This window comes from Macaca nemestrina, chromosome 12, assembly GCF_043159975.1.
Source record: "Macaca nemestrina isolate mMacNem1 chromosome 12, mMacNem.hap1, whole genome shotgun sequence".
Classification (NCBI taxonomy): Eukaryota; Metazoa; Chordata; class Mammalia; order Primates; family Cercopithecidae; genus Macaca; species Macaca nemestrina.
Genome location: NC_092136.1, coordinates 89,921,809 through 89,944,873, shown reverse-complemented (window position 1 = coordinate 89,944,873; position 23,065 = coordinate 89,921,809). Strand labels below are relative to the sequence as shown.

At 36.9% G+C, this 23,065-nt stretch overlaps 1 protein-coding gene and 1 long non-coding RNA gene across 8 annotated transcripts in view; one reads left to right on the top strand and one right to left on the bottom strand.

Annotated features, from left to right (window-relative positions):
- Positions 1 to 11,100, bottom strand: part of LOC105484369 (N-acetylated alpha-linked acidic dipeptidase 2) — a 58,678-nt gene extending 47,578 nt beyond the window's left edge. For 2 of the 7 annotated variants that reach the window (XR_011610980.1, XM_071075442.1), the window contains exons 1-3: positions 11,022 to 11,100; positions 8,231 to 8,364; positions 7,385 to 7,496 (exon numbers count right to left, since the gene is read on the bottom strand). Coding sequence is in view for 5 of the 7 variants with exons in the window: in XM_071075442.1 (XP_070931543.1) it covers positions 7,385 to 7,496; positions 8,231 to 8,364; positions 11,022 to 11,074 (299 nt within the window). In the remaining 2 variants the exon portion in view is untranslated. Of the gene's footprint in view, positions 1 to 7,384; positions 7,497 to 8,230; positions 8,549 to 11,021 lie in introns of those variants that run through there. The other 5 variants (XR_011610979.1, XM_071075440.1, XM_071075441.1 and 2 more) reach the window with 5 other exon arrangements.
- A 1,251-nt stretch (positions 11,101 to 12,351) lies between these two features.
- LOC105484370 (uncharacterized) overlaps positions 12,352 to 23,065 on the top strand; it is a 28,838-nt gene continuing 18,124 nt past the window's right edge. The window contains exon 1 of the long non-coding RNA XR_011610349.1: positions 12,352 to 12,426. This is a non-coding gene — a long non-coding RNA (uncharacterized lncRNA). The remainder of the gene's footprint in view (positions 12,427 to 23,065) is intronic.

Sequence of the window (23,065 nt, the reverse complement as noted above, 5' to 3'; positions counted from 1 at the left end):
CATATGACAGCTACTCATAAAGGATGGTGGAGGAGAGAGTAAATGGACATACACAAGTGTGAGTTTCTCCATTTTATATTAAGTGACACAGTAGTAAATTTAAGCATGCAGTGAAACATTATAGATGTGTAATATAACCTTTAGAGTATCCACTAAAAAGTATAGCTAAAGAGGTATAGCCAAAAGATAAATTGAAATAAAATAAAATTTCATATATTTTCCCCACTATCAAAAAGTCAGAAAATGAGTAAAGGTACAGAAAGAAAACAGAAGACAAACCATAAAGTGGCAGACTTAAGTTTAATTATATCGATCAATAACTATATTGTATGTTAGTGGACTAAACACTCACAAGGCAGAGATTACCAGAGTGGACAAAAAAGCAAATATCTATTATATGTTGCCCACAGAGGGCATACTTAAATTAAGATTACAAAAATGGATAAAACAGCAAGTGACAACTGTGTTCTCTCTATAGAGGGTACATTTTAATTCTAATGAAAGTGATAGTTAAAAGTAAGTAGATGGAAGAAGACATCCTATATAAACATAAGTATTAGAAGGCTGACATGGCTCCATTCATATGAAATAAAATAGATTTTAAAACGTTATTACTAAAGATAATGAAGCACATTTCATAAAAATAAAAGGTCATTCTGTTTTGAACACATAACAACATCCATGTGTATATGCCTAATGAATGAGTCTCAGAATACATAGAGCAAAAACTGACCAAATTAATGGGACAAATAGACAATTTCATATTCATGGAGAAAACTATAACATGCCTCTGGATTAAATTTGACCCCCTCCTAAATTAGTAAAGAAATAAAGGAATTACCTAACAACCAGCTAAAAAAGAAAAATCATATGATCATATTAATTGATACAGAAAACACCCTTAGCAAAATTCAACACCCATTCATGAAAAAAACCCTCAGCAGTCTTGGAATAGAGAGGAGCTTTCTTGACAAAGAGCATCAACAAAATACCGACAGCTACATCATACTTAATGGTGAAACTAACTCTTTCTCCTTAAGATCAGAAAAAAGAAAAGAATGTCCATTCTTACTACTCTTATTCAACAGAGTAATGGAAGTTCCAGTCAGCACAAAGAGGCAACTTTTCTTAAAAAAGTAAAAGGCATACAGATAAGAAAGTAAAAAGAAATGAAACGTTCCCTTTTTGAAGATGACATTATTGTCTACATAGAAAATTCCAATGAATCTACAAGAAACAAACCAAAACAAACAAACAAACAAACAAATCAAACTCTTTCCCACCTTCCAGCCAAGTCCAGTGGCTCACACTTGTAATCCCAGAACTTTAGGAGGCCAAGGTGGGAGGATCGCTTCACCCCAGGAGTTTGAAACCAGCCTGGGAAATATGGCAAGACTCTGTCTCAGAAAACACCCCCAAAATCAAAATAAACAAACAGACAAAACCTCCTTAGAGTTCTGCAAGGTCACAGGATGCAACATCAATACACAAACGCAGCTGTATTTCTATATGCTAACAACAGAGTATGTGGAAAGTGAAATTAAAACACAATATAATTTGCATTTGCTCCAAAGAAAATGAAATACTTAGATGTAAATCTAACAAAGCATATAACGCATCTGCTTAATGCAAATTACAAAACGCTGATAAAAGAAAGATGATCTACAATTGGAAACATACCATGTTCATGTAATAGAAGACTGGACATAGAAAAAATGTCAATAATTCCCAAATTGTTCTATAGGATTAATGCAATTCCTATCAAAACCCCACCAATAGTTTTTTAGACAAATACGTGTTTATTATATATTTTAAATGAAAAGTAAGAGATATAGCATAGCTACAATAATAGTTTAAAAGAATAAGGTAAGAGGAATCATTCTATGTTTTGTTAAAAATCTACTATATCACTTTAATAATCAGGACAGCATGGTACTGGATCAATCGGACAGAATATAAAACTCAGAAACAGAATAAGACTCTGTCTCTACAAAAGAGAGAATCTAGAAATAGACTCACACAAATAAGCCCCATCAATTCTTAACAAAGGTGCAAAAGCAATTAAATGAAAGAAGGGTAACATTTTAACAAATGGTGATAGAGCAACTGGATATTCTCAAGCCAAAGAATAAACTCAACCTAAACCTTTCCTTATGTACAAAATAACTCAAAATAGTTCAGAAACTTTAATGTAAAAGGTAAATTCTAAACCTTTGGGGGAAAAAAGAAGACAAAATTGGTCAAAGGCCAGATCAAAGAGTTCTTAGATATGAACCCAAAAGCATGATCCAAAAGAGCAAAATTGATAAATTAAACCTCATCAAAATAAGGTTTTAACTTCTGATCTGCAAATAAGGGTGGACAAACAGACAAATTACAGACTGGAAAAAAATATTTGTTCATTGCATTTCCAACAAAAGACTTATATCTAGAGTAGAGTTGACCCTTGAAACGACATAGGGGTCCACTTCTATATGATTTTTTTTCCAATAAATATATTGGAAATTTTTTTGAGATTTGCAGCAATTTTTAAAAAACTCATAAATGAACCACATAGCCTAGAAATATTAAAAAAGTAAGAAGAGGTTTGTCATGAATGCATGAAGTACATGTAAATAATATCTATTTTATTATTTACTATTTTAAAATAACATTAATCTATTATAAAAAGTTAAAATGTATCAAAACCTATTCATACACTTACAGACTACATGGTGCCATTTGCAGTCTAGAGAAATGTAAACAAACATAAAGATACAATATAAAATCATAATTATGTAAAATTAACTGTAATACATTGTGTACTACAGTAATACTTTTGTAGCCACAGCTTATTGCTCTTGCAGTGAGCTCCTGCGGTGACTATCTGCTTAAACCACCGTGTGATGCTAATCATCTCCCTAGTCATCACTAGGTGAACAGTTTCTTTCTCCAGTAAATGGCTTATGGCAGTTTTTTAAAAAAAAGATCTCTCATGGTTCTCATGTAGTTCTCACTGTGTTTAGTACAACACTGTAAACCTTGAATAACACCATGGGATCCATACAAAGCGCCACTAATGATACATTACAAGAAAAAGATGAATTGCTTGGTATACCATAGGCTGAGGTCTGCAGCTGTGATTGCCCTCTGTTTTCAAGATAAATCCGGCATAAGGACTAATGTTAAAAAAAAAAAAAAAAGGAAAAATTTATGAAACAGTCATGGTAGCTGTGCAACAAATGTGAAAACCTCGTACTTTTGCAAATTACCTTTTTCTCTTGTATTGAAAATGTAGCTTTTATGTGGGTATAGGATTGCTATAAGAAAGGCATATCTATAGACTCTAATTAATGTGATTTGAGAAAAAGCAAAGTCATTCTACGATCATTTAAAGCAAAAGAAAGGTAAAGGTGGAGAATCATATGCCTGCAAAAGATGGTTTGATAAATTTAGAAAGAAGTTTAACTTCTAAAGGAGGAGCAGCTTCTGCTCACCAAGAGGCAGTAGACAAGTTCTCAGATGACATGAAGAAAATTACTGAGGAGAAAGGATATCTGCCTGAACAGGTTTTTTAATGCAAATGAAAGTGCCCTATTCTGGGGGTGGAGGGGGATGCTACAAAGGATATTTATGACTAACGAAGAGATGTAAGCACTGAGATTTAAGGCAGGAAGGGATAGGGGAATTCTACTGTTTTGTGCAAATGCAGTTGGGTTTATGATAAGGACTGCCCTTATCTATGAAGCTGCTAACCCCCAAGCCTTGAAGGGAAAAGATAAACACCAGCTTTCAGTGTTTTCGTTGTACAACAAGAAGGCCTGGACAACAGAAACCCATGTTCTAGACTGATTCCACCCATACTTTGTTCCTGCAGTCATGAAATACCTTGCCGGGAAGGGTCTGCCTTTTAAAGTTCTTTTGGTGTTGGAAGACACCTCTGGCTACCCAGAAACCCTGAGATCAAGTAGTCTACTTGCCCCCAAACACATCTCTCTAATTTGCCCCCTAGATCAAGGCGTCATAATAAGAACCTTTAAGGCTCATTGCACTCTATTGAAAGGATTGTCAGTCCTATGGAAGAGAACCCCGACAGAACATCATGAAATTCTGGAAGAATTAACACCATTGAAGATGCCATCGTCGTTATAGAAAATACTGTGAAAGCCATCAAGCCCAATACAATAAATTCCTGCTAAAGAAAACTGTGTGCAGATGTTGTACATGACTTCACAGGATTGATGACAGAGCCAAACAAGGTAATCATGAAAGAGATTGTCAATATGGCAAAAAAAAAAAAAAAAAAAAAAAAAGTAAAAAAGGTTGAGGGATGAAGGGTTTCATGTTAGTAATCTTTGAAAAATTCAAAGGTAGTAGACACCAGAAAAATTAACAGAAGATGATTTGATGGAGATGAATACTTCTAAACCAGTACCAGATGATGAGGAACAAGACAGAAGCAGCAATGCCAGAAAACAAGATGACATTAGACAATCTGGCAGAAGGTTTTCCATTGTTCAAGACTGCTTTTGACTTCTTTTACAAAATGGTCCTTTATATGATATGGGCACTAAAACTAAAGCAAATTCTGGAAGAAGAACTGGTAGTATATAAAAATATGTTTACAGAAAAGAAAAAGTAAAAAACAGACATGATGTCTAAGAGTTAAATGGAATGTGACTGCCTTTCCTGCCTCCCCTTCTCTAATTTCTCTGCCTCTGCCATCCTTGAGACAGCAAGACCAACCCCTCCTCTTCCTCCTCCTCCTTAGCCTACTCAATATGAAGACTGTGTGAAGACCTTTATGAATATCTACATTCACTTAATGAATAGTAAATGCTTTTTCTCTTTCTTATGATTTGCTTAATATAATTTTATTTTTTCTAGCTTACTTTATTGTAAGAATACAGCATATAATACATATACAAAATACATGTTAATTGTCTATGTTATTGCTAAGGTCACTAGTAGGCTATTAATAGTTAAGTTTTGGGGGAGTTAAAAGTTATATGTGGATTTTTGACTGCGTGGGGGGGTCAGCATCCTATGCCCACATTATTCAAGAGTCCATTCCATATAAAGAACTCTAAAAACTCCATTGGGGGGTTGGGAATGGTGGCTCATGCTTATAATCCTAGCACTTTGAGAGGGTGAGGTGGGTGGGTCACTTGAGCTCAGGAGTTCGAGACCAGCCTGGGCAAAATAATGAGACCCTGTCTCTACCAATCACAACAACAACAAAAATAAACAAATATATAAAAATTAAAAAATTAGCTGCATGTGGTGATGCATGTCTGTAGTCCCAGCTACTTAGGAGGCTGAGGTGGGAGAACCCCTTGAGCCTAGGACATGGAGGTTGCAGTGAGTTGAGATCGCACCACTGTACTCCAGCCTGGGTGATGGAGTGAGACTCTGTCTCAAAACAACAACAACAACAACAAACAAAAAACTCCACAGGGAGAAAACAATATATATCTAAATAGAAAATAAGCCAAAGCTGTGAATAGACTTCTAAATTTATTTCTTCATTTTTAAATTTTATGGCTACCTACTACTTGTACACATGTATAGGGTATATGTGATATCTTGATACAAGCATACAATAAGTAATGATCAAATCAGGGTAATTAGGATATCTATCACCTCAAACATTTATCATTTCTTTGAGCTCGGAACATTTCAAGTGCACTCTAGTTATTTTGAAACATATGATAAATTATTGTTAACTACAGTTGCCCTATTGTTCTATGTAATACTAAGTCTTATTCCTTCTATCTAACTGTATTTTTGTACCCATTGAACCAACCTCTCAGTATCATCCACCCTCCTCACTACCCTTCCAGTTTCTGGTAACCATCATTCTATTCTCTATCTCCATGAGATCAATTTTTTTTAGCTCCCACATATGAGTTAGATCATGCAATATGTATCTTTCTGTGCCTGGCTTATTTCACTTAACATAATGACATTTAGTTCCATTCATGTTGCTACAAATGATAGGATTTTTTTCTTTTTTATGCTGAGTAATAATCCATCCTGTATATACACCATAATATTTCTTGATGGAAGTTGATCATCAAGTTGATTCGGTATCTTGGCTATTGTGAATACTGCTGTGATAAACATCGGAGTGCGCATATCTCTTTGGACTACTGATTTCCTTACTTTGGGGTAGAAATGCAAAATGATGCAACCACTTTTCACTTACCTTAGGCATTTTCTTAAAAAGTTAAACTTATGCTTATCATCAAACTCAATCATTTCTAGAGAAATAAAACCACTTTTCCACAGAAAGACTTGTAAACATCTGTTCACAGCAGCTTTATTCACAATAGTCAAAAACTATAATCAACCCAAATTTCCATCAACTACACATTGCAGTATATCCATACAATGGAATTCTAGTCAGCAATAAAAATAATGAACTACTAATACATGCAACAATCTAGATGAATCTCAAAATCATTATTCTGAGTAAAAGAAGCTAGATACAAAAGAGTATGTAGTATATGATTCCATTTAAATAAGATTCTAGAAAATGCAAATGAATCTCCAGTGACATAAAATTTAGTGATTGCCTAGTGCCAGAGATGGAGGGGGGTGGGGGATAAACAGCAAAGGGCATAATGGAATATTTTTGTAGCATGATGGAGGAGGTGGTTGGTTCACTATAGCATACATCTGTCACAACTCTCAAATTGTAGGGTTTATAGGGATGCAGTTTCTTTTATGTAAATTATACTTCACTAATGTTGATTTTTTAAAAAACACCGATTTGAAAGAGTCTGAATACAGAAATAAATACTATGGCCATTGTTCTTAAGGAGTTTATGATCACTCCCCCGATTTCCACTGTTTTTCATGGTTAGAAGCTAGAGGATTTGCAATGACTCTTTCTGGTTTCATTTTGTCTTATTTGTAAACAACAAACTTATTTATACCTGCAAGATGGGATAAAGGTTTAACTTTTGGCAGACAGAATCAGACACTTGGATCACTTTTCCACTAAATCACTTAGTCAACCAGAATCTAACTTTCTCTGACAGAATATGGTATCTAAAATATTGCTGATTAAAACCCAGGCACTGATGAACAAAGAATAACATTCAGTTAGATCTAAAGTTACATGAAGTTGAAACATCTCTCAATAAGCCAACCAGATACTTTGTGTTATGTAAAGTTAGGGAAGACCTACTTTTATAACATTCTAACAGATTTCACCCCAAGAGTGGTTTAAAGAGACATTAAAAAAAAAAACAAAATAAACAAACATAAGTTGATGACCAATATTGTAATTTCACACAGAGAAGACTGTCCTCATGCATATAACCAGTTATAACATGCTTCTCACTGTGATATTTTAAACATGAGTTTTAAGATCAAATATGTAAAAAAAAAAACTCACCGAAGAAATGATTTGATGTTTTCAGCTTTCATTTCGGATACCAGTTCCCACCTTATACTTTGATGATAGCGCACAGAAGGGGTTGTTTCTTTGAGAGGCTTAATAAACCAGCCTGAGGGGCAAAAAAAAAAAAATGCACAAACACACAAACATCCACAAAATCACTTTGACTTTATTAAAACTAGAAGCCATCCCTCTCTCCTTCCCCCCAAAAAGTCTTTATCTGACAAATAGATCCTGGTGGGCTTTAAAAAATAATGTTCATATTAAATGCAGAAAACCTATCAATAAATTCTGATATGTAATATAATTTTGAGATGCTTAAAAGGAGTTTTTTTTAAGGGAAGCTCTTTCATTTTCTCACGTTATGCATGAAGGCATGGCTTTTCTTGTTCTTCCCTGAGTATCTAGTCCCTGACACATAGGGAACATTCCACACATATTTATTTAAATATAGAGCAGGGTTTTTGTTTTGTTTTGTTTTGTTTCGTTTTGCTTAGCTTTGCTTTTAGCGCTGCCCGCATTAGTTGACAGTTTTGACTCACTAATGTTGCCTGGAAATAAAATGATTTTTTTCATCCCTGCAGACAGTGACAGCTCTAGGTTGTCTTTAGTGAACTCAGTGAACATTTAATAAATTTGAATTTCAAGCACATTTTGTCTATTAGGAAGCCCAAAATACGTTCCGTCTGGTTTCCAGTTTTGCTGAAATTTGCAGTTTATCGTATCTAGCCCAGTGGGTCAGGGCTAGCGCACAGCCCAGTGCCTTCCAGCTCCAGGATTTCTCCCTTTATCTCTGCAGAATCACGAGCCTCGGAGTAAGGGGAAAGTGTTTCGTTCACTTACCCACCATAAACCCCACCAGGAAAGATGCCAGCGCAGCAGTCAAGCACATCCAAAGGTATAGATGGCCCCTGGACTTCGCCATGGCTTCTTGAGGGCTGAGCTTGGGGCGCCTACTACCTTCGCGAGCCTCGGGGCTGCAGAGAAACAGAGAGCGCGCGGGCAGGAGCCTGTGAGCGCGGCATGGCCTCCGCTGACCTTCGCAAGGCCGCGCCTCCGCCCTCCCCGCCAGTCCCGAGACAACGAAAACAAGGCAGCGCCGAGCTCCTCCGGGTCCCTGTGGTCCCCGGGTGCCCTGGAGGGGAGAGAGGAAGCCCTGCCGAGGGAGGAGGCATTCTTCCTGTTGGCGGGCGACTTCTATTCTGTGAATCCCGCAGTAACCCGGACATAGTAGGTTGCGGGAGCTGCTGAAAATGTCCCTAATTATTGCCTAAAGAACTCGACTGCTGTTTGCCACGCCCATCCCCCAAAACGTCCAATTTCGGCTCAGAAGTGAATTTAAGTATTGCTTTTCCTGACCTATTGGTTATTCTTCTTCCAGATTCTCTGCTGTAATTTCCCACTCGTCAAACTCGGGAAGAATTTCTGGTCCTAGGTGCTCCCCTGTTAAAGCTTTTAACACCACTAATACCTCAATCACTGTCAGCATCAAAATCGATGGGATTGCGTTCTGTTGTTCCCCTTTACTTAAACAAAACTCCACATTTCTGTAATTCTGTTTCCACTCATTTAACTGAGGTGTTTACTTACCTCACTGGAATGTTTTACGTTCACATTAGTAAAAGTAGTCATTGAAAGGACCTTGCACTGCCAGTAGTTACTGAGAGTAGGTTCTTAATGCTGAGGCTCAGACACCAATATCCCAAAATATGGTGCTTTGAGATGCTAAACTGAAGAAGCTAGACGGTCTCTCTGATCATACCCCTCTCTTCCAGCTCCTCCCTCTCAATCCTTTGTCTCTCCCAAAGCACAGAATAAAGCTGCTCTCTCAAGTTCCCTTATCTGCCTCAAGTGCAGAACTACTAAAGGATAAAACAAGTAAACAAACGAAAAAACAGTTTCTTTCCTGAGTTTTAATTAACCGAACTCATAGGAAGAAGGACTGCAGTCTGTCAACACAACTGGCAGACTTCTGTTACAAACCGTTGTCTGCTCTGTAGGGCCAACAGACTTTGTCCCAGGCCATTGTATATTCTTCAAGCCCATTGAATTCCCCTAAAATTCATTTACTACCCTCCTAAAATTATACAAACATTCCCATCTTCCTTTCCTCTAAAAAGATGCGTATATTATCATCTGTACCTCATTGGGTTATTGGGTAATCATTCTACTATGATTCCCTTATGCTATGTTGTTCAATAAATTTGTAAGTCTTTTTTCCTAATAGTCTGCGTTTTGTGAGTTGATTTTCTAGCAAAACTTCAGAGGGTGAAAGAGAAGCTTTTCCACTGCATTAACAATGGCCCCTGTCATTCCCCTGTCCTCACCATATTACATTCACGAAGCATTTCTCTTTAAAGATGGGTTTGCAAAATAGTAGCCATCGTAAATAGCCTGCATCAACCATCTCAACTCAGAGAAAAATTTTAGGAATTTATGATTGGCTTCATATATCTAACTAAAAGTAGTTTTTTCAGCCAAAGCAAAATTGCTGAGTTGATTTCAAAGACGGTAGGATATCTAGGATAAACTTCACAGCATTGTCTGCAGCCCTGATAGCTTTAGGTAATGCACCTTTGCTCCTAACAAGTGACTGGAAGAGTAAAATTTATTTTTCTGGGACATAATTTTTTTTTGTCCTTGTAATGAATGGCTACGAATTGAACATAATTGTTGATAGGAATGCCTAATGACTTATTTCTTGAAACTTTTGTAGCACACCTGATATTTAACTTTGAAGCAAACCTCCTTAATGAACTATTGATTTTTAAATGTTGGCATGCAATTTAAGTCCCAACTAACTTCAGCTTTTTCAGCTACTAGCCCGTTAGACGTTCTTTGACTGATTTCTCCAGTTTTCTATTTTAGAGAGAAATATCTTTCAAAAAACATTTTCATAACAAAGTAAGTTTGTTGCCCCCTTATATGCATACACACAACAGCATATATAGGGAATTAGAATCGAATTATTCAAAAGGGTCAATATCCAGTGAAGTAACTAAACCCCTCAAATATGGCTTAAGAAACATTTTCCAAGAGCACTCAGAATTATTTTTATGTGTTGCATTATGAAATAATACTGGGATTTTAATAACTCTCCAGTATTTAACAGGTGACACACAAAGGTCTCAAACAATAGGAAATGTAATTTTTGTACATATAAACATTTTGGGGATTGATTGTGTAATTTGTCAATTTAGACTCTTGGCTTTTTCTATTGGCTATCCATGGGACCATTCTCGGTTGACTACATAGCCCTCAAGAGGCAGATCAAAATTATCTCCAGGAAAAGATTTATTGAAGAAAGAGAAGGTAGAAACTAATGAATAAAGTTGCTAAGCTATTTATTAAATTTATTTTTTTCTGCTCATTTTGTGTTTTTATTGCTAATTGAAGTTTGAGTAATAGAAAAAATCAATGCATTATTTAACACAGTTTGCCAGTTTGAATAATCTTCCTAAATTAAATTAGATTATTCATTTAACCAACATTTATTGAGAGGCTATAACATGCCACACATTATGCAAAATTCCGAGAATATGATCCTTGTTTTTATGAAGCCTATAATTCAATGAGAAGGCAAATATTGAATAAAAAATTAAATGTAAAGAGTTCCAAGAATGAGCAATGTTACCTCAAATATGACTTTTGTCTTTGTAGGCGGCATCTGCAATCTTGACCAGCCATTGTAAAAAGCCCAGTTAGCTGGCTCAACAAGTCTTTGGCCTTTTGTCAATATAGACACTGCAAGCATTCAAAATTCTATGTTAATTACGTTTGTAACAGAAGGCTGCTATCAAAAAGTAATTCCTAATTATTACCATCTTGGCAGATACTTGTACTTTGCAAAGCACATTTAACAAAGCAACACTTGACGTGGGACCATCCTTTTCAATTTCTCCATCAAAGCTAATGGTATATAAAAACTTTTAGTATTGAAAACCAGTCTCTCAATGAAGCTATTTGACACATTTGACCTGCTCATGATTCAGTGAGCCTCTAACATGACAAAACTCACCACTTCCTCCATTCAAGTTAAATTGCTCTTATCTAAGCTTTTTTCCTCCTCCTCTGTCATAGCAGAGGCAATTTTGTAACTCCAAAGCTCAAGTTCCTTCAAATGGGTTATGGCAAGGTTTGAAAACAAAGTGTCATATATGTACTAATAAAGAAGTATATATAAATTTCACTTGCAGAATTAAGCTTTAATTATTAAGCTTTAATAAAAAAGAATAATGTTTAACTTGATGATAAACTGGCAAAATATTTGCCAAACCCACAGTCTCACCAGGTGCTGTGCCACAAAATTTCATGTTTTGCTTGAAAATGTTGCCTTATTCTGCATATGAGAGGCTCACTGTGTACATACAGACATTATGCCTTTAGTGATGTCACAAGGTGGCATTACTAGGGAAATGCTAATAGGCCCACATGATGTTGTGGTCATCCAGAAAGCAATGCTCACTTTCAAAAATGTGAATGGTTGATGCTATGATAGCGGTGATTCAGCACAAGAATTATATTCCAGTTGGGTATGTGTTTCTTTTCTCTTTCATAGGATGGGGTCTCACTATGTTGCTTCGGTTGGTCTCAAACTCCTGGGTTCGAGCAATCCTCCCAACGTGGTCTCTCAAAGTGCTGAGATGACAGACATGAGCCACTGTGGTTAAGTATTTTTAAGATTCTGGGTTCCAAAATTGTCAAAAATTAGTTTCAAACATAAAATAAGATGTTAGAAAATTAATACATTAAACAATATACCAGAACCTATATAACAGAGGAGAGGTGAGACAAAGGAAGAAGTCTAGATAGTGAGAAGAGGTGAAAGACTAATAAAAGTGAGAAGAAATTTTAAAAGAAAAGCAGAAACCATGATTGGATGATTTCCTTCTGATGTCATAATTACCCTATTCAACAATAAATGTAGAAATTAGAAAAGACCTACCAGGTTAATGTGTAAAATAGACCCTCCATACCTTCTCATCAATGTAGAATATGCCTCCTATCATGCTAACATTCTAGTTGGAAGCTTGACACTGGTAAGTTGTATAACTTGGCCTTTAAACCAGATTTTCTGACTCAACATTGTTCATCCCTTATCATTAACATGTACCTTCAAGCTATTTTCCATAATAGCTTTAACTAATAGTGCCATGATTAGGGTACCTCCAGTGCTATTCCTTCACCAACTCTCATCCTATAGCCTCATTTACAGCTGTGGTCCCTGTATCCCTTTAGTATCACTTTATTGTGAATAAATCCCTTTATATTTAGAAACCTCTCTCTAACATATCCTTTTCTACCCCATCTTGTCTGACACCTATTTTCACTTGATACCACTTTTTTTCTGAAAACCAGTTAAATGGACATTTCCTTTTCTTGCCTCTCCATTGACTCATGGGGTCAGAGAGAAAGGACAGATCTTTGCTTTGCCACCATCATTCCCTGTGCATTTTCTTCTGAAGTCACTTCCATCTGATTACATAATTTGCTTCCTTTTCTTCATCATTGTCCCCACCAAGATATCCTCCTACTTTCTCCAGTGGTTTCAATGGCTACATTGTAGAATTTGAGTGTGCCCCATTCTTTGGCACTTCACTCCTCATTTTCTTTCACACCTCACATAGAATTCTTTAGTATGTTCTATTGGCTCTGCAATCAAATTATATTTTGAATCTACCTGCTTACCATCTTCGCCAGCATTATTCTAATCTTAGCCACAATAACCTCTCATGTAAAGCCTTTTAATTGGGTTCTCTTTCTCCACCTTTGCAGACCATCTTTGACTCAATAGAATGTCCTTCCTAAGGCAATAATCAGATCATGTTATAACTTAAAATTTTCCAAAGCCCTGTCTTTAAACTTAAAAACAAAATTTATTAGAACAAGGATCTCTGAGGAAAAAGAAAAATATAAACTAAAAAATACTCCAATTTCCCCCAAATTTAGACTCATTAGAGTGGCTACCAAAAACCCACATGATCTAGCTTTTGAATCTCACCTCCCCTCAAAGGAAAACTGCACCAAGGAAATACATGGAGACCAGGCAACCACAAAATCAACAAAGATCACCAGCATCATAAAGAAACAGACAAACCTAAAGGGAGGGCTTGTGGCACTAAGCCCTCCTAGTGATAAATGTAATAAATTCATATGACTGTAGATAAAGGAGGCTTTGTTATATGGCAAATGGCTAAGAAAGCCCCAGTCTTCTATAGTATTTTTCAAGGATCCGTAACAAAGTAACTTAGCACGAAGGGGGTGTTTAACAATTTTACAATTGGAGGTAACTATTGGAGAAACTAAAATCATTTCATATTTTTATTGTGGTGAGTTGAAATTCATTTGTTGTTTTAAAAGAGAATTATTTTTATTAACTGGTTACTTTTCTTGACCAGCTAACCTGACCAAGGACGTCTAATTCATAACAAGAGGAATAGAATCCCTATTCTGCAAGCCATATCCATAACCTCATAGTTCCCTAAACCATATTGGCAGTATTTGGGACGCTCGAGCATTCATTTCCTGCTAAGTCTCAGACCACTCTGAGAAAGGCTGCCAAACATTTGCCAGCCCTGCTCATTACTATCCCACCTTCCACGCAAAATTCTTTTTCTCAGGCTCAGACAAGCAAGGCTATTAGCCAATGAGTGAAAGGAGTTTTTCAGATCATCTAGTGATGAAGTTATGGCACACTGGTTTTTACAGGTTGATATGATTTGACCATGTCCCCACCCAAATCTCAACCTGAATTGTATCTCCCAGAATTCCCACATGTTATGGGAGGGACCCAGGGGGAGGTAATTGAATCCTGGGGGCCAGTCTTTCCCGTGCTATTCTGATGATAGTGAGTAAGTCTCACGAGATTTGATGGGTTTATCAGGGGTTTCCGCTTTTGCTTCTTCCTCATTTTCTCTTGCCGCTGCCATGCTGCTGCTTTCCACCTCCTGCCATGATTCTGAGTCCTCCCCAGTCACATGGAACTGTAAGTCCAATTACACCTCTTTTTCTTTCCAGTCTCAGGTATGTCTTTTATCAGCAGCATGCAAACGGACTAATACAGTAAATTGGTACCAGTCGAGTGGGGCGCTGCTGAAAAGATAACCAAAAACGTGGAATTAACTTTGGAACTGGGTAACAGGCAGAGACTGGAACAGTCTGGAGGCCTCAGAAGAAGACAGGAAAATGTGGGAAAGTTTGGAACTTCCTAGAGACTTGTTGAATGACTTTGTCCAAAATGCCGATAGCAATATGGCAATAAAATCCAGGCTGAGGTGGTCTCAGATGGAGATGAGGAGCTGATTGGGAACTGGAGCAAAGGTGACTCTTGTCATGTTTTATCAGAGACTGATGACATTTTGCCCCTGCCCTAGAGATTTATGGAACTTTGAACTTGAGAGACATGATTTAGGGTATCTGGTGGAAGGAATTTCTAAGCAGCAAAGCATTCAAGAGGTGACTTAGGTGTTATTAAAAGGCATTCAGTTTTATAAGGCAAGCAGAGCATAAAAGTTTGGAAAATTTGCAGCCTGACAATGTGATAGAAAAGAAAAACCCATTTTCAGGGGACAAATTCAAGTCAGCTGCAGAAATTTGCATAAGTAGCAAGAAGTCTAATGTTAATTCCCAAGACCATGGGGAAAATGTCTCCAGGCCATGTCAGAGAACTTCCCAGCAGCCCCTCCCCTCACAGGCCCCGAGGCTCAGGAGGAAAATGCAATTTTTGTGGGCTGGGCCCAGGGTCCCCGTGCTATGTGCAGCCTAGGGACTTGGTGCCCTGTGTCCCAGCCACTCCAGCTGTGGCTGAAAGAGGCCAACATGAGCTCAGACTGTGGCTACAGAGGGTGGAAGTCTCAAGCCTTGACAGCTTCCATGTGATGTTGAGCCTGCAGTTGCACAGAAGTCAAGAATTGAGATTTGGAGAGAGTAGGGGTGGAATGATATGGTTTGGCTGTGTCCCCATCCAAATATCAACTTGAATTCTATCTCCTGGAATTCCCACATGTTGCAGAAGGGACCCAGGGGGAGGAAATTGAATCATGGGGGCTGGTCTTTCTTGTGCTATTCTTGTGATAGTGAATAAGTCTCAGATCTGCTGGGTTTATCAGCGCTTTCTGCTTTTGCTTATTCCTCATTTTCTCTTGCTGCCACCATGTAAGAAGTGCCTTTTGCCTCCCTCCATGATTCTGAGGCCTCCCCAGCCATGTGGAAGTATAAGTCCAATTAAACCTCTTTTTCTTCCCAGTCTTGGGTATGTCTTTATTGGCAGCATGAAAATGGACTAATACAAAGATAAAAAACATTAAAGAAGACACAGAGAGTAAGAGAATCATGGTGGGGCCCAAGAAAATGGAAAATAGCCGGTTCAGTGAATGGTCTCCGGCCTTCACAAAGACCAAAACTAGGCCCGGCTACCTATTCTAATTCCCAAAACACACACAAGTCATCTGTCCACAACAAAACTAAGTCTCTAACAAACATAAACTTTTGTTTTACTTCTCCTTAAAATCTCTTTTCATAAAAAAGGCCCAGAATCTGGAAAACATTATGCTAGGTGAAATAAACCAGACATAGAAAGGAAAATACTGCATGAGCTTACTTTTACGTGGAATCTAAAACAAGTCAAACACATAGAAATAGAGGAATGGTGGTTTTCAGGAGTAGGAAGAAGGAGGAAATGGAAAGTAGTAGGTCAAGGGGTAGAAAATTGCAGTTTTATAGGATAAATTAATCTACAGATCTAATGTACAGCATGAGGACTGTAGTTAATAATATTGTATTGCATATAAAAATTTGTTGAGGGTAGACTTCAGGTGCTGTCACCATACACACACACATACACACACACACACACACGCACTCACACAAGTAATTATGGCAGGTCACAGGTGGTTTAATTTGTTGGACTGTTGTGGCCATTTCATTATGTATACATATATCAAAACACCATGTTGCACACCTTAAATATATAGGATAAACATTTTATTGGACTATTTCATAGAATTCTTTTTTACTGCCATATTGAGAAATGGGATAAAATCCCCTCAAGCTAAATATATAAAACAGAGTTTTAAATGTATAATAATCAGAGGATAATTATAGTCAAATGAAAACACTGTTAAAAATTTTTCTTCAAAAAGATTTAAAAAGCATTTAACTTTAGTCAACAGTGAAGGATACAGAGACTCTAGGACTATTATTTTTGTCCTACCTGTTGTCATCTTTGGCATGGTGAGCAGGTATACTACGAAACTGGTGTTACAACATCAAAACATTGCACTTTGTATATTGTTTAGAGAAGAGTCTGTCTTTACAGTTTATTGGCCTGAAGAGCTCCCACCTCCCACTCAGCAAAATACAGTGAGAGAAAGACTCTACCCTATTAGACCATCAGCTTTCCTGCATTTTATACTTTTATCGCATTTGATTAGTTTTGGTGAAACCAAATTTAAGATTCATCTATAAGTAAAGAATTTAGAGGAAGGTGATTCTTGTTTACCTTCCACTTTAAAAAAATCTTTGGATACTTGATCTGTAAGCATTGGGAAGTGACATTTTACCTAAGTGAAAGGGTGTTTTGCCTATCATTAAAACGACTCCATTGTAAACTGTATTGTGTGTAATCTATATCATTTTTGGCCTGTGCTTTGGTTTCTGTTAGCTTCTATTTTACAAGTAATATATATTACTCTAACTTGAACAGAAAAGAAATAGTAGCTCATAGAATCTCTGGCAAGATTAGTGAATCTTTTTTTTTTTTTTTTAAGTGGGCCAGTCAACCGTAACTATGGCAAAAATGATGACAGAGGAACAATCTAGTGAGGCTGGTGTGACTGTGGCAGCGGGACACTGGATAGCACTCCTTGTTTTAGAGACAATCCCTGTGATCACCACTACCATAGAAACAGTGAGATCATGTGCCTGTGCTCTAGCGCCAGGGGCAGAGAAAACAGACGTCTAGACTTTATAGATTCTCTGAGACCATGAAGAATCACACAGCAGAACATTCCACAAACATAGAAAGGCTGTTCAAATGCTGTACAGTCAAAAATACACCAGTAAACAATTATATAGTCTCTTTTTTTTTTGCCCACCCAATATCTGTACACATTGATCTTCCAATAAACTTCCAAAAAACACATCCCTAGTGGTAGTTTTGTAGTTTTCACATTTAGCAAACAGGGCTACACTCATCATTTCTCTAAACAGACAGGAAAATAAATGCGTTAGAGTATTATTTAGAGAACTGGTTTGCAAAGTGAGGTCCCCACACAACAGCGTCAATATTACCTGGTAACTTGTTAGAAGTGCAGTCTCAGGACAATTCTAGAGCTGTTGAATCAAACTTTTCTTCAGAAATGAGGATAACTATTACTTTTATAGTTGCTTTTACATGATGGGACGAATCGATCCAAAGTGTTGTGGTTATTGCATCCAGCTGCAAATCTAGCTTTCTAGTTGATGCTCATTCTTATTCTTCTGTCATGATTCCATCTCAGTTGTCTCATCCTATGGACAAAACTGAAAAGCTAACTACTACTTTCACATCCTGTTTACACCTATAAACAACAGGAGGCTGGGTTCAGTGACTCGTGCCTGTAATTCCAGCTACTTGAGAGGCTGAGGCAGGAGGATTGCATGAGCCCAGGAGTTGGAGACTGCAGTGAGCCATGATCATGTCACTGCACTCCAGCCTGGGCAACAAAGTGAGACGCTGTCTCTTAAAACTAAAAATTTAGCCAAGATGGTGGCTCATACCTGTAGTCCCAGCTACTTTGGGGGCTGAGGCTTGAGCCAAGGAGTTTGAGTCCAGCCTAGGCAACATAGTGAGATGCCATCTCCATTAAAAAAAAAAAAAAAAAAATTAAAAAATATGTGTATATAATAGGGAGGGAGAAAAGAAATTTAAGATAAACTGTAAGAATATATACATGGTACAGTAAGAAATGAGACAGATGAGATTAAAGTTTTTGTTTCAGCATTTCATTATAAAGTCACTTATAACTTCCTTCTACCACTTTTCTCCCATATTCCCTTTGCTTTCAGTAAGTATCTCAGCTATTCAGAATTATTTACCTTCATTTCAAAGGGACCTGAGCTCTTGTTGTACCCTCTTGTTTAGTAATCTCAGTGAACCTTTTGCATTGAATGTAGGTTTGAGGAGGTGATTTAGATTATTATCTCAGTTTAATGGTAACTCTTCTTTATCTCCTTATGACAAGAATCTCAGTTCTTTCGTACCATGAGAATTTTCCACCCCAGCCAACAGTAAACTCATTTTCTGCCTACAGTGTTGTTTTCTGTTCAGTGGCATGAGAGGCTTAAGATAGCCAGATTGGAGCTTTAAACGCCATATCTATGTAACTTTTATTTTCCCTGATAGAAACATTTGCTCTGTAGGGGCTGGAACCTCTAAATCATCAGAGTCCAGAATTGTGGGGACTACAAGTGGATCATCAAATGTAATCATGAGAAGTACTACCTTTTCTCCATGCTTGGTTTCCTGAGATATATATTCTGGTTGTGGGAGAAATGGCACCACATGTGTATTAGTTGCTGCTCAGTTTATAAGGTGTCCTTCAGGACAGCACTTCAAACTCACAAAATGTTGTCTAGAAAACGCTACTGTAGGCTGAGCGCGGTGGCTTATGCCTGTAATCTCAGCACTATGGGAGACCAAGGTGGGTAGATCACGAGGTCAGGAGTTAAAGAGCAGCCTGGCAAAGATGGTGAAACCCCATCTCTATTAAAAATACAAAAATTACCTGGGTGTGGTGGTGGGCACCTGTAATCCCAGCTACACAGGAGGCTGAGGCAGGAGAATCGCTTAAACCCAGGAGGTGGAGGTTGCAGCGAGCTGAGATTGCGCCTTTGCACTCCAGCCTGGAGGACAGAGGGAGACTCTGTTTTTGTTTTTGTTTTTTTTTAATTAGAAAATGTTACTGTGTATGAGTCATCAAAAAGCATTCCACTGTTCTATAAGGTTAGATTTTTGTGAATCAAGAAGTACATACAAAGACCAATGATGATCAATTAACTAAGACTACTTCCAGATACCTGAGCTAGCACCTTGAACATACAATGCCTGGTAAACACATTACATTGGTAAATTCACCCTAATCCAAAAGTTTCATTTTTGTCATGTATCACCAGAATCTATAATCCATGCATTTGCAAGATAGTTGCCAATATAAATTGTTAAAATCTGTAATTCTTTCAATGTGTAAGCATTGTTTATAAGGATATGCTATGGAAAAAGCCTTTTTGGGTTTGCTTCCATTTTAACCTGGTTACTATTTGGAGAGACAATGAGTTATGAAGACTATGGATGTTTTCTTTAGAAGTAGGAAAATTCCTTTGAGTGAGAGTCTAGGAGGCTCATTTTCCTCAGGGAAAGGAGAGGCCACACAGGCTGGAAAGCTGGACTCTAAATCCTGTAAGTACCTCTGTATGTTCACATTCCAGTGTTTGGAATCTCGCTCTTTTAAAATCAGTGCTCAGACTTTCAGTTAAGAGACTCCAAAACCTGGATTCAACCGACCTTGCAGTTTGTCAAGTGACAGAAACAAATTTGGCATTTGTTTATAACAACCTCAGCTGTTCACTTGCAAGAAATAAGAATCTGTGTGAGGGAAAAGGAGGATGTCAGTCGCAAAGTTTTAGAATGTTAATGAATGATAATTCAGAGACTTTAGTCTATTTATATCCTTCTTTGGGATACCTTTTGCTGTTAGAGGCAGCTACCCTCAATTATCATTCTTTGAATTTCTCTAGTCTTTTGTGCTGTCTGTCTTAAGTCAGCAAATATCTTACCCATATGATTTAAGAAATGGATGTATATTATTGTACTGAATGTAGACAAGAAATAGATATACATTATTGCAATATACATGTAGATAAGAAATGGATGTATATTATTGTAAAATGCTTATACTACACATGAAATGGTATAATATTACTCATAGGTAAACTGATAATTTAAAGATATATGCCTTAAAGCAGTCACTAAAATAACAAAGCATACAGCTAACAAGCAAAAAAGTAGATAAAATTTAATCATAAAATACTCAATCCAAAAGAAGAACAAGAGGAAAATAATACTTGTAACAAATAGAAAATAAATAACTGTGCTTGCCATGGTCAGGACAAAAAAACAAAACAAAACAAACAAACAAAAAACCACATTAAAAAAACAAACAAAAAGAAAGAAAAAAGAAAACAAATAGCAAGACGATAGAATTAAACTTTACCATACCAGTAATCACATTAAAGGTACATGATGTAAACATTCCAATAAAAAGCCAGGTTAAGAAGAACAAGATACAAATGACACAGTTATATATGCCATATAAGAAATGAACTTTAACTGTAAAGACAAATTGGTTAAAAGGAAAAGAATAAAAAAAAAGATGTAACTTGATAACACCAGTGAAAAAAGCAAGAGTATTAATATATAATAAGTTTTTAATACATTAGAGGAAGTACATTTAAGAGCAAAGAATATTAGCAGTGATAAAATTAGGTCATTTTGGAATCATAAAGTGATCAATTCATTGAGAGGACATAACAATCCTAAACATTTATGCACCTACTAACAAACTTTCATTATACATAAAGCAGACACTGATAGAACTGCAAGAAGAATTGAACACGTTTCTAATTATAGTGGATTTTTAAACTTCTCTGTCAACAGTTGATAGAAAAAGTAGATATAAAATCAATAGAAACATATAAGATGGTGCAATACTGTCAAGCAACAACAGCAGATCATGCATTTTTTTTTTCAACATTACAGAAAGCATTTAACAGGATAGTTCATATTCTGGGGCATAAAACTAACTGAGTTTGAAATGGTTCAAATTACACAAAATACATTTTCTGAGCACAATGGAATTAAATTAGAAATCAGTAATAGAAAGATATCTGAAAAATTCCCAATTATTTGGAAACCAACTAACATATTTTAAATAGCCTATGACTCAATATCTAAAGAGAAATTAGGAAGTGTTTTAAAGTGAAAACACAACATACAAAAATGTATGGAATGCAAGTAAAGCAGTACTTGAGAGGGAAATTTTTAGCACTAAAAGCCTACATATTAGAAAAGAGAAAAAATATCTAAAATCAATAACTTCACATTTTATCATAAGAACTAGAAAAAGAATAGAAATTCAAGCTAAAGTATGCAGAATCACAGAAGTAATAATCTTAGCAAAATTCAGTGATACAGAAAACAAAAACAATTGAGATCAATAAACCCAAAACCTACTGGTCTTTGAGAAGATCAATAAACTTGATGAACCATTAGTAAAACTGATAAGGAAATGAAGAGAAGACACAAATTATCAATATCAGGAATGAAAAAGGTGATACGGTTATACATTTTACAGATACTAAAAGAATAGTAAGAAAATACTTTGAAGAAATTTATGCCAATATACCAGATGATTTAAGTAAAATAGAAAAAAACTCTAGACACTAATTACAGGCAAAGACCTCTAGAAACACACGCATAATTAATTAGATTTGCTACAACTTTGTTTTTTCTGTTTTCTTTTTTTTTTTTTTTCCGAGATGGAGTCTCGCTTTGTCACCCAGCCTGGAGTGCAATGGCAGAACCTCAGCTGACTGCAACCTCCTTCTCCCAGGTTCAAGCAATTCTCTTGCCTCAGTCTCCCTAGTAGCTGGGATTACAGGTGCCTACCACGACAGTGGGATAATTTTTGTATTTTTAGTAGAGACGGGGTTTCATCATGTTGGCCAGGCTGGTCTCGAACTCCTGACCTTAAGTGATCTGCCCACCTCGGTCTCCTAAAGTACTGGAACTACTGGTATGAGTCACCGTGCCTGGCCTGCTACAAGGAGAATACATACCCAGAGCAACCTATGGTTGTCTCAGTAATAGGATGTTAAAAGGAACCTATTATGGGATTTACCCTTTGGTTGGGAGACGAGTGAATGTCTAAGAAAGAAGGGGTTTACTCTAATTGGATGCTGTCAGAAAACAGGCAGATGGTCCAGCTATTTCATTCCTAGGTATTACCCAAGAGAAACAAAAGCATATGTCCATATAAAGGCTTATATATGAGTGTTCACAGAAACTTTTTAAAAATTATACCCTCAGGCCGGGCTCGGTGGCTCATGCCACCTAGCACTTTGAGAGGCTGAGGAGGGTGGATCAGCTGAGGCCAGGAGTTTGAGATCAGCCTGGCCAACATGATGAAACCCTGTCTCCATTAAAAATACAAAAATTAGCCCGGTGGGGTGGTGCACACCTGTAATCCCAGCTACTCCGGAGGCTGAGGCAGGACAATCCCTTGAACCTAGGAGGCAGAGGTTGCAGTGAGCTGAGATCATGCCATTGCACTCCAGCCTGGGCGACAGAGTGAGACTTCATCTCAAAACGAACAAACAAACACAAACAAACAATTATACTCTTAAACTGGAAACAACAAAGATTTCCATTAACAAGTACTATAAAAGGTTAAACAAACTGATATAGTCACTCAATCAAACACTATTTTGCAATAAAAATGTATGCACATAACAAGGACAAATCTCATAACAAATTTGAGTGAAAGAAGCCGGCAAAAACAACAAGTGTATATTCTATGATCCATTTATATAAAATTCTAGACAGTGCAAACTTATCTATAGTGACAGAAAGCAGATCAGTGG